Source organism: Ailuropoda melanoleuca, chromosome 3 (genome assembly GCF_002007445.2).
Source record: "Ailuropoda melanoleuca isolate Jingjing chromosome 3, ASM200744v2, whole genome shotgun sequence".
In the NCBI taxonomy this organism is placed as follows: Eukaryota; Metazoa; Chordata; class Mammalia; order Carnivora; family Ursidae; genus Ailuropoda; species Ailuropoda melanoleuca.
The window spans coordinates 135,664,871-135,676,872 of NC_048220.1; the positions used below are offsets into that span (position 1 = coordinate 135,664,871).

At 47.7% G+C, this 12,002-nt stretch overlaps 1 protein-coding gene across 2 annotated transcripts in view; it reads left to right on the top strand.

Moving 5' to 3' along the window:
* The window catches only part of ANKH (ANKH inorganic pyrophosphate transport regulator), a 128,400-nt gene that overhangs the window by 77,019 nt on the left and 39,379 nt on the right, over positions 1-12,002 (top strand). For both annotated transcript variants that reach the window (XM_002917526.4, XM_034657079.1), the window contains exons 3-4: positions 5,209-5,327; positions 8,321-8,404. In XM_002917526.4, the coding sequence (XP_002917572.1) occupies positions 5,209-5,327; positions 8,321-8,404 (203 nt within the window). The remainder of the gene's footprint in view (positions 1-5,208; positions 5,328-8,320; positions 8,405-12,002) is intronic.

A 12,002-nucleotide genomic window follows, 5' to 3' on the forward strand; every position in this document is an offset into this window, starting at 1 on the left:
CACAGTCGATTCTTAACAGTGACCGGTAAGGACTCTTTCGTGTTCCAAAGCAGCCTGGGCAGTCAGCACAGCTCAGGGGACAAGTTCCAATGCTCCTCCAGTAGCTTCTAGAGTGGGTCCATTTGTCAGTCTTCCCTTCTCAGCCAACTTTTCCATTATTCACGGATTATAAACCCATCCTGAAAAGGGTGAAAGGGTACAACTTGATATCATTGAAACCAACAAGGGTGCTGGACATGGACAGTTTCAGCATAGTCTCAAAATGTATCGCTCTGTAACCAACCCCCCCCCATACTCAGTGACTCAAAACACAGCATTTGATCTTGCTCCCCAGACCATGGCCAGCTAGGCAGTTCTTTCGGACTTGATGTGCTCATGCCTCTGTGCTCAGCTGAGACGAGGCGGCACTTCGTGGGCTCACTGGGGGCAATCAGCCAACAGTGGGCTGGTCCAGATGGTCTCTGCTGGGACAGCTGGGCTCTCTTCCACCAGCCTGAGCTTGTGTGGACAGCTGTGGCAATACCCTTAGGGAAGGCCTTTTGAGGCCAAGAACTGGAAGTGGCCACCATCACTGCTACTGTGCACAACTGGCCAAGACAAATCCCAGGCCAGCCCAGGTTCAAGGGGGTAGGGAAATAGACTCCAACTTTTCACGAGAGGAACTACGAAATCATATTGCAGAGTAGGGATATAAGGAGGAGAGAAGAATCGGGGACATTATGCAATCAGTCTACCCCAATCACTTCTTTGGGGAATGATGAATTCATCCATTTGTTCAATCAGTATATATCAAACACCTACTATGTGGCAAAAGGTGGGCTAATTCCCGGGAGTTCAGATGTGAATAAGGCACATTCTCTAGAGAGAAGCAAGATATCACGCAGTAAATTATTACAAACCCCACTCCACGAGACTTGACACCAGTGAGATCAAATTTATGTTCTTGTGTTAAAATCTCACATTCACCGTACTTGCTTTATGCACGGGTTTATGATATATCTCCAAGGCCTGGGCAGAGTTTGTACTTCCCACACCTGTATCTCCCAGATAAATGTTGCACAATGCAGACTCTAGAGGGGTGTCCTATGTCCGTGTCCCAGCCCCTGTGCCGGTAACAAGCCTCTTCACGGCTGGGTTAGCTGGCTCGGTGCCTGACACACATAAGTCGTTTGACCATTTGTGTGGAAGTGATTTAAATACCAGCCATACAAGCACACACGCTTTGAAATGATTCATTAGAAACACGGGGGTCAGGTTACCTGCCTCTGTGAAACGCCTAGTACACAGAGAAGCTCCTGGCATAATCGGTGGTACTTGTGGGACTTTTAAGCATGGGAACTTGGGAATTTGAATGAGAATAAGGGTTCTCAAATTGCCTCTTGGAAATGCACGTATTATCCTGTTACTAGAATGGGAGGAGGGCTTTCTCCTCAATTCCCAGGGGAAAATAGGTGTATAGACTTGTCTTGATTAATATTACTATTTCGTGGCATTTTGCAACAAGCGCTGGTAGCTACTGGATGAACAAGCCTGAGAACCACTGATTCTGGAAAGAGTCGGTCACCTTGATGGGCCCAGGACAGAAGAGCTAGGGATCTGAATGGCCCTTCTGGTTTCTTCTTGTTTGGGTGGGGTCAAAAGCTGTCTACCTATAAAAAGGTCAAGCGGTGTCCTCCCTGCTGCGGCCACATCATGAAATCTGTTTATGTCTTGTTCAGAAGCCTTGTGTAATTTTTCTTTTTAATGTTCTGCTCTTCAGAAGGAATCTAAGCCGTCTCAGAACAATCGAGGTAGGGCAATTTATAGACATTGACAGTCCCTAAATGTTAGGGCAGCCAGCCTGGTAATTATGGACTCTATGCAAAGCACTTTCAACAAATTACCCCCAGCCAACAGCTCCAGCCAGAAACAGCTCAAGGGCACAGGAGGGAGGGGGGTGGATTGGGTGAAAAACAGCTGCTGGCCCCATCAGTCCCAAAGTCTCCTGGAACCTGGAGGGCGGGAGAGCCTAGGACCAGCTGCAGGCTCAAAAAAGCAAGAGGGGTGGGAGGGGCAGAGTCACAAAGCCTGGCCCACCGAGCTCACCACCCAGCCCTCCTTCAGCCCATCTTCATTATCCTGCATAGAGGCACTATTTTTTATTTAAAGATTTTATTTATTCATTTGTCAGAGAGAGAGAGAGCACAAGCAGGGGGAGAAGCAGGCAGAGGGAGAAGCCTGATGCGGGACTCGATCCCACGCCCCTGGGATCATGACCTGAGCCGAAGGCAGACGCCTAACCGACTGAGCCACCAGGCGTCCCAGTAGAGGCACTGTTTTTGATGTTTTCATTAAAATATTCCAATAAGTAGGTACACCGAGGTCTATCTGCGGAAGGTAGAGAAGCTGATTTATATTGATCTCTACACCCCCCGGGGCCGCACAAGCAAACTGCATGCCCTGCTCTCAACTGCTCAAACTCACAGGTCCCAGAGTCTCCTGGGAAAAGAATTCTCTCTCCCATTCTCAGAAGCCGCTTGTGTGGCTCTGCTAGGGTTGTCCTAACAATGCACCACAGACTGGGAGGCTAAGACAACAGAAATGTATTGTCTCCCAGTTCTGGAGGCTGGACGATCGAGCCATCAGTAGGGTTGGTCCCCCACACACACACTGCCCCGTCCCAGGACTCTCTCCAAGCTTCTGTGGTTTGCTGGCAACGTGGAGCGTTCCTGGGTGTGCGGACGCATCACCCCCATCTCTGCCCTCACGTCCACGAGGCATTCTCCTTGTGTGTGTCCACCTCTGTGTCCAGATTTCCTCTTTTTAGGACCCCAGTTTTATTGGATTGGGAGCCCACAGTGCTCCAGTGTGACCTCATCTTACCTAATTATATCTGCGATGACCCTGTCACCGAATAAGGTCACATTCTGCAGTCCCCTGGGCAGGACTCAACATGTGAATTCTGCAGGGACATGTCTGATCCGGGCACACCTCTAGCTCTCAGCCTTCCCCAGTTTCAGAGGCCTGTCAAGTGCACTCCGTGGCCTTGTCTCTGGGCTCTAAACTTTACCCTGGAGTTTCAGTCCACGAGCTATTCCTGGCCACCTGGCTCTTGCCCCTGGCATTGCGCTGCTCTGCTGAGACAGCTCGGCTGCCTTTACCTGCAGTGGCCTCTGTCCACCAGCGTGGGACAGTCTTTGGGCCCCGGCCGGGTGGCCTCCTGGCAGGTCCCAGCACAGTGGCTGGTCCCCGACGGAATGAAACGAACATGCCCATAATCAGCAGCAACAATAAAGTCTGAGACGAAACCTCCAGGTTTCAGAAGCCCAGGTAAACCATTCACATGCTTAAGGAACAACTTATCCATCTGTCTGCACAGCCCAGGTCTGAGTGCGCTTCTCACCTGGCGGGGAAGGCAGGCTACAGGGCTCCCTCCGGCCCCTCCCCTGAGCCTTCCAGGGTCAGGTCACGCCTTCTCTAATCTGCTCATCGAATCTAATCTGTGTGCCTTTGGATCCAAATGCGGACATCACAGCTGCTTCCTTCCCTCCTTGTCCCACCTTCCCCAGTCTTTGCTCTTTCTGCCCTGGGATACCCTCCCTCCTGGATTTCTCTTCGTGCTGCCTCAGTGGCTCTGCTGGCCCCACCACGCTCCACACCTGACATGTTTGCTCACCTGGCAGCTCACGTTTTCGTTTTCCCCGCTGCCCCTGCTTGAAGGGCCTCGACCTCTCCCCATGCATTTGCCTTCCAAATCCCACCACGTTCTCAGGATGTCTTACCCATTCCAGCCCCCTGCCCCTTGAAATCACTTTACTTCCCCATCTGGGATTCCCATTTGTGCATCTGAATACCCATGATATCATCCCGAAGACCTGACTCAATTCAAAATTCCCACGATGCAAGACTAATCCGGAAAAAAGAGTGGAGGCTTATTTCTACTATCAGTTTCTTCTTCTTATCAGTTCATATGGTTCTAAGTCATCCCCCAAACTTTGAAGTGGAGGGACGGATCTTATTATTCACATAAAATGAGACTCTCACTGCATTCTGTCTCCTTTCTGATTTCAAAGCAGCTTCTGGAGTTGTCCACTGCATTAATATTCATATTTATAGAAAAATGAAAACAGCAGGAACAGTGCCATTAAAGCACCACATAAAGCACTATGAAAACACAAAGATGATTATTTTACGATAGAGTCTAAACATCTATCAATGAGGTAAAAATATCTTAATAGTGTATTTCATCTTTGCTCACAGTACCTGTCAGAATGCCCAGCAAATACACCAGAAAGACCTTTCTCTTTCTTTATATGTATTTGGCAGCTACAAGTGCACTCAGTTCAATGCCCACACGCTCCTCCCAAAAGCTGAAACAAAAAGAATAGCAAGCCGTGAAAAGCTAGCTTTACATTTTTTATTGAAAAGGCATATTAATGGGCGCCTGGGTGGCACAGTGAGATAAGCATCCGACTCTTGGTTTTGGCTCAGGACGTGATCTCAGGGTCATGAGATTGAGCCCTGCATCAGGCTCCGTGCTCAGCGGGGAGTCTGCCTGAGATTCTCTCTCCCTCTCCCTCTGCCCCTTCCCCTCTCCCTCTCTAAGAAAAAAAAAAAAAAGAAGGAAAGAAGGAAGGAAAGAGGAAGGAAGAAAAGGCATATTAACATCTGGGAATTTTCTCTTAGTAAATAAGTAACACTCCATATAAACATTCAGCTTCCAGACAATCCATCAAGCACCCTTTCATGATATCAAACTAATGGACACGTCCTAAATGCATAATAATAGGAGATTGAGTAAATTGATGCTGAGTCAACCTACAAAAAGGAATTCATTGCAACCATTAAAGTGTGGAAGCCGATCATGGAAAGATAGTCATGGTTTACAAAAGAATATATATACGGTATGACCCCATTTTCATGTTAAAACACACATGCATACCCCACACATGTGCCCACCACACACACCCATAAAAGAACTGGGCAGTTAGAACCCAGATCATTAACCGTGACCCCCTCTGGGTAGAGGGGTGAGATTGGAGATGATTTTTTTTTTCTATTGCCCATCTACATTTTCTAATTTTTCTATACACACACACACACACACACACACACACACACACACACAAAAACCCAAATATGTTTAACATTGTTTTTGCACCTTCAAGATGAAAAGCTTAAAAGATAACTTTTTCTAAATACTGCGTGTATGTTCTTGGCCCTCCGCAGCTTACAGCGACTTAGGCTACTACATTATCAATAAACTACACCACGTGGATGAGTCTGTGGGGAGCAAAACGAGAAGGGCCTTCCTGTATCTTGCTGCCTTCCCTTTTATGGATGCAATGGTGAGTAATTGTGGGCACTTAAAAAAAAATTATGGCGTACATAACATAAAATGCAGGCATTTTTACACATATGGTTCAATGGCATGAAGTATCTTCACATCGCTGTGAAGCTTCAGAACTCTTATCCGTGAAACTGACTCTGTCCCTGTGAGACACTGACTTCCCATGCTCCCGTCCCCTCCACCCCCAGCACGATGGCTCCACTGTCTGTGTGCGTGAATTTGACCAATCCAGGGATCTCCTGTGAGTGGAATGAGACAGCTTTTGTCTTTTTGTGGCTCATTTAACTTCGCATAATGCCTTCAAGGTTTTTCCATCTTGTAGCAAATGTCAGAATGTCCTTTTTAAGGCTGCACGGTAGATACTCCGTTGTCTGCATAGACCACATTTGGTTCTTCCGTTCATCCATCAACGGACACCTGGGTGACTCCCACCTTTTGGCTATTTTGATAATGGGTTATGAACACGGGTATAAAATACCTCCTTGGGCTTCCTGTTTTAATCCTTGTGGATAGATAGCCAGAAGTAAAATTGTTGGATTCTATAGTGATACTATGTTTAGTTTTTGAGGGACTCTCGTACCGATCTCCATGGCCACTGGACCATTTTATATCCCCACCAGCAGTGCTGCAGGAATGTTCCAGCTGACCACGGACTCGTAACCAGCCCATCTTGTCCATTTATTTGATGAGAATCGTCTGTATTTGTCACAAGTTCTGGCAAGAGGCAAGAGAGCCGATTTGAAAATTGTATTTAAATATAGAGTTCTTTGCTGATATATTCAGGATCAAGGGTTCAGGGACAGCTTCCTGATAAACTTACCATCTGTGTGGCTTAAGCACCCAAAGCTGTTTAGAATAAGAATCTCTTGCAAATATGGATAGGATTTCATTACTTTAATAACCAGCTTTACAACATTACTAAGGGCGCCTCACTTCCATAGATTAAATTCTTTGTCATGATACTAAAGAGTTCTCAGAGAAGGCTTTTTTTCTATACCTCTGTGTTTTTGAGAGTTATAAGAGAGACTTAGCAAAAAAAAAAAAATATATATATATNTATATATATATATATATATTCCCAGGAATGTCCAATGCCGGAAAATAAACCCCTTCTTTGGGCTCCATTTGAAATTACTTTGGGGGGTGGACAGATTTAAAAATATGCTCATCTGTACAGTTTTTCACCACCCCTCCCCGTAAGCTTTATGTGCTGTCGATGCGTGAGGTAAGTGGGCGTCCACACAGAGGTGAGACCATAGCCCTGCATCCTTGGAGAAATGAGCCAAAGTCAGCTACGTGTGGTCCACCTTCTCCGATGTTACCAGGAGTGTTAAACTGCCTGTAGTTAGCTTATGCACGTGGCCTCAGGGACTCTCTGAGTGCTTTCCAGCAGTCTGCACGGTGACCTTAAACTCACAGTTTTCACACAAAGGCTCTGATTCTCAGTTGGTGTGACGTTGGTTTAAGTGGGAGAATTTGGCCACTGGAGCAGTGGTACCTGGCTTTTCTTTTTCTTACTTGCCACCAAGTCAGAAATTTACTCTCTGTTTACTCTGGGAGTTGACACATACTCCAAAAAAAAGAAAGAAGGCAAAGGGGCCGGATTTCCTAGAACTGGATTCCCCACGGTGCCCCATGCTGGCCTAAGGGGGCACCATAGTGCTTGGAATGGGAAAACTGAGTGCAGTGACCTTTATCACATCTTCAAAGAAGTTGGGCTTCCTAGACGGAGTCCAGATACAGCCCTGTTGCCTGCCCCCATCTATATGGGGGCTCTGTGAACACACAGAAGAATTACGATTATGCGGTGAATTCAGGGACCCGGGACTAAAAGTGAATCCCAGACTCTCCTGCACCCTATGTTCCATTTCTCTTCAGCTGTATTTATTTGCCATGAGAGAATTTCTAAATCTCAGCATAACACCCAAACACTGGTGGTTAACACCCTTTCCTTTCCTTTTTCATGTATCAACTGCCCCCAAAGACCCAGCAGTAAAAGACTATTCATAAAAAACACAATAATGAACATTTATAAAGGGCAGGTCTTCTCCCCAGGCTCACACCCTTACACACCTTCACTGGCCCTAATACATCGGTTAGAGAGAGAATATTTGAAAACCACAAAGCTTATCATCCTGATGGCTTTGGTCAACAAGGGGAGCCCACAAGCCGCTATTTGCAAATGTTATCGACAGTTTGCATTTCTTTCCACATCTGGCACCTTGAGACCTGTGAGCCGAGGGAGGAAGTAGGCATAACAGTTGCTGTATATGAAGTCCTGACACAGAGCTCGGGAATAAATCCTATTTGTCTGGTGGCGTGTAGCTCACACAAAGCGTTATTGCGGTGTCGGTCCACACTGGCCTTTCCGGGTGAGAAGGATAATCCTCACGCTGATCCCGTCTTGAACTTCTGACCTCCCAACTCACCGACCACCCGGGCTTTTCATCGTCTGCTCCCCTTCGAGGACCTTCCTCTTCATTTCCCTCAGAGGCGAAGTGTCAGATCAGAACCTGCCCCAACTTGAAGAGAAGGAAAGAGTAGAGCCCTCATCATCTGATGAGACCCTGTAATGACTCTTATAACTCAGAACCACACTGGAGCCCTCGTTACAACACGCTTCGTGGAAGGAGAATGTTTCTGCCTTGTCATTCCGGCTGCCGCAGAGAGAGAGATGGTGTTTCGATCGTTCCTGGTATCCACCTAGCTTTCCTGCCAGGAAAACTAGCGAGCACCCTGGTCTGCGTTATCCCTGGTATGAAATAAATACTGTGCGATTACTGATTCCATTTAGAAATCGAATGAGGACCTAGCCACCAGACCAAGTTACAGTCATCTGACCAACGGAGGGTTTGTCCTATGCTCTGAAGGTTGGGGGGGGGGGGGGGGGTGGTAGAAAGTCTATTTCCAGAATGCCCCATAAATCATAACGACCAGAAGTCATCCGATCCCTACGGGGTCTCTCATGCCAAATTCTTTTCTTTCCGGCAGGCATGGACCCATGCTGGCATTCTCCTAAAACACAAATACAGCTTCCTCGTGGGATGTGCCTCCATCTCCGATGTCATAGCTCAGGTGAGTATGGTCTTTGTGTCCGCGGGAGCTCCTCGGAGCCCACTCCCGCCTCACTGACATGCATTCCCTCTGCGGGGCCTTCCAGCGTTACTCAAACCAAACGTGGACGTCAGTGCGGTGAAGGTGTGTTGAACGAGTGAGACAATGAGAGCTCTTGCAATAGAAGTGCGTGTAATCCTGCGAGAAGGAAGGTGGTAGGAATTTAAATTCAGTATCAGAGGTTTGGGCCTTTAGGCTGACAGAGCTCGCCTGGGCAATGATGGTTCGGTCCCAGCGCACTTATGTTTGGTGCTCAGAGGGCCGCCGTGCACTTGGCTGGGCGCACACGTGGCCCTCTGTGTGGCCACACAATACGTGGTCTGCCCCTCAGCTCTAGAGGGAGCTCTTAGGAATCCTTCTTCCATGTTGTTTCTCGTGTAGACGCCACACAGGGCTGCCATTCACACGGTCATTAGCCCCCATTTAACAAGAGCCAGGGAGTCCGACACAGTCTGAGAAGAAGGCCGACATTGCCCTTTCTGTGGAGTCCAGGTCTGGCCTCAGCCCTGGATTTCCACATTCCTTCCTTTCTCCTGCCACCAGGATACTGCATGAAAAATTTCAGCAGAAAATTAGATTTAATTCCTGTCATCTATAAATTAGCTGTAGTTCCTACAATCAGGGGTGTGAGGGAACCGTTTCTTCACAGAGGAGGGGGGATGGACTGACTTTTAAGCTCCTTTTCCAATTCTCAGTCCCGTTCTGTGAGCATTTCCATGCATTTCTGCCTGGTTTCCCATCATACAGACTAGTCTATTAGCCACCTTTTTGAAATAATCTACTGTTAATACCTCCCTAAAGACCAACAATTACATTTCCAAATTAATTGCATTTAGTCTATGGATCACTATTAAAAGTAATTTAAATTAATTCCTGTTAACTGTGTGTGTGTGCGCGCGCGCACATGCAGGCATATCTGAACACTAGCTCATGTCATCCCTTGATGTATGTTTGTTATTTTTCTTTGTGAGTTATCAGAGATTTTTGTCCTGATCTTTCTTTTATTCATCCTCTGGGAGATGAACTAAACTGCCTTATTCACTCTAATCACTGGTACAAAATTAATTTGAAATTAAGGAAACACCTCTCATTTGCAACATTGGCATCAGCAACTCAGTGAGTATTTGTAGATGTGTGTTTTCTTAAGGGCAAACAAACAAACAAACAAAAACCACTTAACTTTGCCTCAGATAAATATAGTGAGCATCTAAGAGTAGAAGAGAAAACCATATCCCTGAAAAATGCGTTGCAGTACGCCTACGGCCATTTTCCTTCTCGGTTTTAAACCTAGCCGGGGCCAGCGCCTGCTGGGAGGACTCACAAGTGCAGAATAATCGTATCTGGTTGGTAGGAGAGATGGGAGCTGGATTCAGATGCCATCTGGCCTCGGGCTATTCCTGGTGAAGTAGTTATTTTAAACCTTGTAGTTTGAAAGTTTGGAGGAAAAAATGCAATTTTTGTTCCTAAGTCTGTTATTACTCCTGCCCCCCCCAGCTTTATTCTTCTGTTTCTTGAAAGCATTTGTTAATTACCAAATTTATGAGTAAATAGGTTTTAGGCAAAGTCCTTTGAAAATACCACTTTGGCCTACATAGATAGCAAGTAATCGCCAGTGGTAAGATGAAAATGGTTTAGAATGCCTTGCATTTCAGCATTTCAGTGGCAACTTCAGTGGCATCTCACGGTCATGGGATCAAGCCCACCTTGGGCTCTGCTCAGTGTAGAGTCTGCTTGTCCTGTCTCTCCCCTCTGTCCCTCCTCCCGCTCTCATATGTGCTCGCTCTCTCTCTCAAATAAATAAATATATCAAACCTTTTAAAAGAAATTTTTTGACGAAGCTACTTGATCTCTCACCATCGTACAAGGAAGCCCTCTTGGTTTGGCTCACCCACGCTGTAGTGTTCTTCTGTGTGTCCATTACTGTCAATACTGCTACGTTCTAGGGGCGCCTGGGCGGCTTAGTCGGTTAAGCATCTGCCTTCTGCTCGGGTCCTGATCCCAGTGTTCTGGGATCGAGTCCCATATTGAGCTCCCTGCTCAGTGAGGAGTCTGCCTCTCCCTCCCCGTCTGCTGCTCCCCTGCTTGTGCTCTTTCACTCTCTCTTTCGCTCTCTGTATTTTTAAATAAATAAAATCTTTTTTAAAAAAACAGTGGTACGTTCCACTATATTGCCAAAGAATTTATGAGAAATATTGCTGTTCCTGTTTTATTTCACAATCACCTGGTCAATATTTGCTCAGTATCAACATGGGCATTCTCCTGAGGTTGTTGGACCTTCCTGGGACCTCCTGTCCTAGCCCTGGCCTTCTGAACTCAGCCAAGGGCCCCGGGACCAGAGGCCACCCTCCCAGGTTGGCAGTGTTACAACACTAGTGTCAGTCCCTTTGCTCCCTGTCTTTTCATCTTAGCCTGCTGGCGAGAGCCCACTCCTGAGCCTCCTACGATGCACCTTTCACCACCTGTGCCCAGGTAGCTCATGCTCCTGCAGGAAGTCACAGGGCATCGGACTCCAGGAGCTGCATGGGGGGGTCCCTCCCCTCCCCACTCTTCCCAGTGGCCCAGCTCCCTTCCCACTCCTGTGAATCCTTCAACTTCTGGCCGCCAGACCTACAGGCCTGCCTCCCAACCCTGCGTCATCTCCGGTTCTGCCCACTTCCAGGAGACGAGGCGGCCCTTGTCTGTGGTCCAGAACCACTTCTTCGGCCTGTGTCTTGGATCCTGCGCTTTCTCGAGAACAGGATTCGGCCTGCTCTCCGTGATCCGTCTCTCCCTCCTCGGTCCTTTGTTTGGACGCTGACCATGCTCGGGTGTCTGCCCTTTTAACACAACAAGAAGCAGCTTTTCCTGCTCCCGTGTGCCTCTCCAGCTCCAATTCTGTTACTTCACAGCCAGGCTTTCGGATCGGTGGTTTTCGCTCACTGTCTCCGTTTCTTTTTTGCTTCTATTCTTTCACCACGTCCAATTCAGCTTCCCCCCCACCCCCCATCGTGGGTTCACCCACACAGTTCTTGCTAATGACCTTGGTGTCATTCAGTCCACTGTACATTCCGGCAACTATTGGCCCTCTCTTCACTCTCTTCACTGCCCCCTCCTGCACAGCACGCTCCCTCCCTCCAGTGCTCAGCACCTCAGTCCTGATCTGTCTCCTCGTTCTGAAGGCTCACCTCCTCTCCGGAGGTAAAAATGTGGACATTCCTCGAGCCCCTTCTCTCTCCTCTCTGTGTTCTGTTAGAGAAGAATCTAATTCATGCCCTAGGTCGACACCATCTGCAGCCGAACCAATGATTCCCAAATATCCATTGCCAGGCCCTCTCCTCCGAGCTCCAGACAACAGTCTAGATGCCTCGTGGTGGCTGCACTCAGATCCTTCAGCGCCTCCCTGAGTGAGCATTCACACCTTCTCTATCAAGCATTTCGTTTTTGAGCAGATCAGTGGCACTGTCATGGGGCCAGAAGCCTGGGGACCATCCTAGGAGCATCCTCCTCATCACCAGGCCTTTCCGTTTTACTCCTGGATGTGTCTTTCATTGGCCCTCTTCTCCCCATCTCCGGCCGCTCC